We start from the raw sequence: 1,728 nt of genomic DNA on the forward strand, positions 1-1,728 counted from the left end.
CTCAAAGGGACAGAGAGATTGTCATTGATTTTTCTGTGGATTCAGATTATATTTGCTCTTTAAACTAATCTCAATGTTTGTTTGGTTTTCTGGTTTTCTTATTCCACCAGAGCGTATACAAATGTGACTTCTTAAACCTTCAAATTCAGCAACCTCTCCAACTGGCACAAGATGCTATAGATGCCTTCCTTAAGCAACTGAAAAATCCCATTGACTCTCTACCTGGAGAACTGTTCCATGTTGTTGTTTTCTCGCTCCTCCTTTCTTACTTTCCATCACCCTATCAACGATGGATCTGCTGCAAGAAGGCACATGAACTTCTCGTCTTAAATGGCTTATTACTGGTGATAACTCCTGACTCATCTCATCAGAATCGCCGGGCCATGATGATGAAAAGCTGGAAAATTGCCATAGAGTCCTTGGGTTTTAAACGCTTCAAGTATTCCAAGTTTTCTCACATGCACCTGATGGCATTTAGGAAAACTTCCCTGCAAACGACAAGTGACTTGGTTAGCAGGAACTACCCAGGAATGTTGTATATCCCACAGGATTTCAACAGTATAGAGGACGAGGAGTATTCCAGCACTTCCTGCTATGTTCGATCAGACACAGAAGATGAACAGCTAGCTTATGGTTTTATGGAGCTACCTGATGCTCCTTATGACTCAGACTCTGGAGAAAGCCAGTCTAGTTCAATTCCTTTCTACGAGCTGGAAGATCCTATATTGCTTCTAAGTTAATGTAGTTGTTGAAATGCCCTTTCAGTCAAACCTTTTGCTTAACTAATTTTGCTCTACTAACATGGGCTCAAACACACGGAAGCAGTTTGCATAAAGAAAATGCAAAGGTTTACAGAATTTGCTATTTTTTTCTACTTTGGAATTTTAAAATTTATTCTTATATGAAAGTGAAAAAAAATCCAAGTTTTATGCAAATGGCTCATGTCATAGCATAAATTGTTGTTACTTTCCTTAGATTCGTATTGCTAATTTTTTTTCCAGAAAGGTACCATTCTTTTCTTTAGTGCTGTGAAGTGTGAATTCTATTTAATTTGCTAAATGATGTTTCAATATTTTAACCCAATGTGGTTGAGCTTAAGGCACTGGAGTTGGTGGGCTTCTGAGAAGTATATGTAGGAAGAAATAATTTGCACTTTAATTAAATGTGCAGATTGGTTAAGACACTTGGTTAATTGGTTACGCATGTCCCTTCTTCATTATGGAGCGAAACTTTTTTTTCCAAAAGTTGTTTCACTCTGATTAAGCCTGGGCTAGAGAAACTATCAGTGCTTGTACTTTTGATCTTATTTTTTATTGCAGCCCTCTTGAGACAACACCAAACTGGGGTAACTCCAAAACACTGGAATATATTAGTCCATGGTTACGCATCCTGTGTAATTTCATTCCATAAACAGCAGTCAGATGTGAGATTTCTGAGGAGGTTGTTCCCCCCCTGCCTCCCCCCCAGCAGTATGGTACGTCTAGAGAAATGTGTTCCACTTCTAAGCTGGAACACGCTTTTGCAATTTTACGAGTGCACCAGCACTAACATATGTCAGTATTTCCCCCATGATGGTGTTCTGTATTCTTTTCACACTTGTGTTTTTTGTGAGACAGGGTGGGTTTTGTCATGTTTTAAAGTAAACTTATTTATACATTTTTAAAAACAACTTTTTCTTGAATTGTCCTTAATTGTAGACCTCCCAAGTGATAGGGTAACCACAGACCA

At 38.4% G+C, this 1,728-nt stretch overlaps 1 protein-coding gene across 1 annotated transcript in view; it reads left to right on the forward strand.

Moving 5' to 3' along the window:
• LOC103768446 (chromosome unknown open reading frame, human C7orf60) overlaps positions 1 to 1,334 on the forward strand; it is a gene marked incomplete at its 5' end in the record, with an annotated part of 12,903 nt that extends 11,569 nt beyond the window's left edge. Inside the window, one exon of the mRNA XM_008935589.1 lies at positions 111 to 1,334. Coding sequence (XP_008933837.1) covers positions 111 to 740 — 630 coding nt within the window. The remainder of the gene's footprint in view (positions 1 to 110) is intronic.
• Between the last annotated feature and the right edge of the window lie 394 nt (positions 1,335 to 1,728).

This window comes from Merops nubicus, unplaced genomic scaffold (genome assembly GCF_000691845.1).
Source record: "Merops nubicus isolate BGI_N331 unplaced genomic scaffold, ASM69184v1 scaffold2352, whole genome shotgun sequence".
In the NCBI taxonomy this organism is placed as follows: domain Eukaryota; kingdom Metazoa; phylum Chordata; class Aves; order Coraciiformes; family Meropidae; genus Merops; species Merops nubicus.